The following is a 1,680-nucleotide window of genomic DNA, read 5'->3' on the forward strand; positions in this document are numbered from 1 at the left end:
GGGCCTGCCCTCTGCCACCCAGGAGCAGGCCTAAGCCAGCAGGTCGTTATCTCCTGAGGGGTCCCAGACTGCAAGAGGGCACAGGCCGGGCGGGGGGCCCCCCCCCCCCCCGCCCCCGAGTGCACAAATTTTTGTGTACCGGGCATCTTGTAGAAAATAATGTTCTAAGGTGAGTTCTGTAGAATGTTGACTTTTTCATATTGTTGGGAAACTTAAAAAGAATATGTTATTCTGTTTCCTCTTTCCCTCCCTTTTTCCTGTAATCTCTCAATATAGGTAATAAAATGTTTACCTACCAAAGCTCCATTCCAAATGGGACAAGCAATCCAGACACTCCATCCTGTGAACCAAAGCTTGTAAGAAAAGACTGGGAAGAAAGCAATAACTCCAGAGAAAACACTGAGAGCCCCTAAAGTCATGAGAATCCGGCCAGCAGCCTGGTATAGGCCCTGCATTTTCCTCTGTGACTTGGGTCCTTAATCTCAAATATGTTCTGTTACTAAAACATGAGGGCATGTCAGGCCTCAACAAACACAAGTTTCTTAGAGACAGTAGCCATGACACATGTGGACTGTTGATCTACTTGGAAACAGGATTCTAATTTGTTTGACCTCTGATAATAAAACGTAATGAAATAATCTTTTGACATAGATTTGACAAATAAATTCTCATACTAGTTTACTTTAGGGAGAGCGAGAGAGAGAGAAATCAGTCCTCATTTTGGGTTACTGCCTTCATTCCCTTCATTCTGCCCTGTCCCGGGGAGTGACCACTTCCTGGCTTAATCAGATTCAAAGCCTTGCTGACTGAGCTAATTGTTTCTCAACTCAACCTGCCTGGTGGTTCCAGCATAAAGCCAACATCCTCTGTGCACAATAGATCCACATTCCCAGCACAATTTCCCACAAAAGAAAGAAAAATAAGCACTCTGATCACTTCTCATTCCATTTAATTTAAGTGATTTAAAGCAAAAATGAAGACCTCTCCCCCTTTCAAAGTTCAATTCTATTACAAGTATTTTTTTATTTTTGTAATAAAATTTTTTACTATGAACTTATTCCTAAATAGGCATATGCTTCCTTCTGGAGTTCCGCATTGTTTTCACTAAACTGGCTTCATGTTAGTCCTTTTATTAATAATTCAATGATCAAGTGCAAAGATAGAAATGTATGCATTTGTAAAATAAACTTTGGGGAGGAATTTATTAGTTGAATAAAATACTGATTGCCATTTATTCTTGAATCGTATTTTAAAATTTAGCAGTCAGGCTTATGTACATTTAAGCAATTGCCAAATTCATCTTTTGCCTTTGAGAAAGTGGCGCATATGGGCTTTTGACAGATAAGACGTGTTAGACTGTCTCTTCCAAGATATCTTGAAAACACCAATTTCATTCTGAAGCTATCAGAATAATTATCCTATTCAATATTAATATCTTTTTTCTTACATAAAATGATGAAAAATAATTTTATGGGTGGAAATGCAGTGGTTCAGAACATGGATTTTGACATCAGACAGAGCTAGGATCCTGTTCTCGTTCTGCTATTACCAGGTATGTGTCCTTGGGCCAGGTCAAGTTACATAACTTTCTAGTTCTATTTCTTCATATGGGAAGTGGGACTAAATTAGTGTTTCTCTCACCAGGTGGTGATTGAGAGGATTAAAGGAGACAATACATGT

The 1,680-nt window shown here is 39.3% G+C and overlaps 1 protein-coding gene across 1 annotated transcript in view; it reads right to left on the reverse strand.

Moving 5' to 3' along the window:
* TMEM212 (transmembrane protein 212) overlaps nucleotides 1-455 on the reverse strand; it is a 31,051-nt gene extending 30,596 nt beyond the window's left edge. The window contains exon 1 of the mRNA XM_014535308.1: nucleotides 297-455. Within this exon, the coding sequence (XP_014390794.1) occupies nucleotides 297-455 (159 nt within the window). The remainder of the gene's footprint in view (nucleotides 1-296) is intronic.
* Nucleotides 456-1,680: the final 1,225 nt, after the last annotated feature.

The sequence above is a fragment of the Myotis brandtii genome, unplaced genomic scaffold (assembly GCF_000412655.1).
Source record: "Myotis brandtii unplaced genomic scaffold, ASM41265v1 scaffold1423, whole genome shotgun sequence".
Classification (NCBI taxonomy): Eukaryota; Metazoa; Chordata; class Mammalia; order Chiroptera; family Vespertilionidae; genus Myotis; species Myotis brandtii.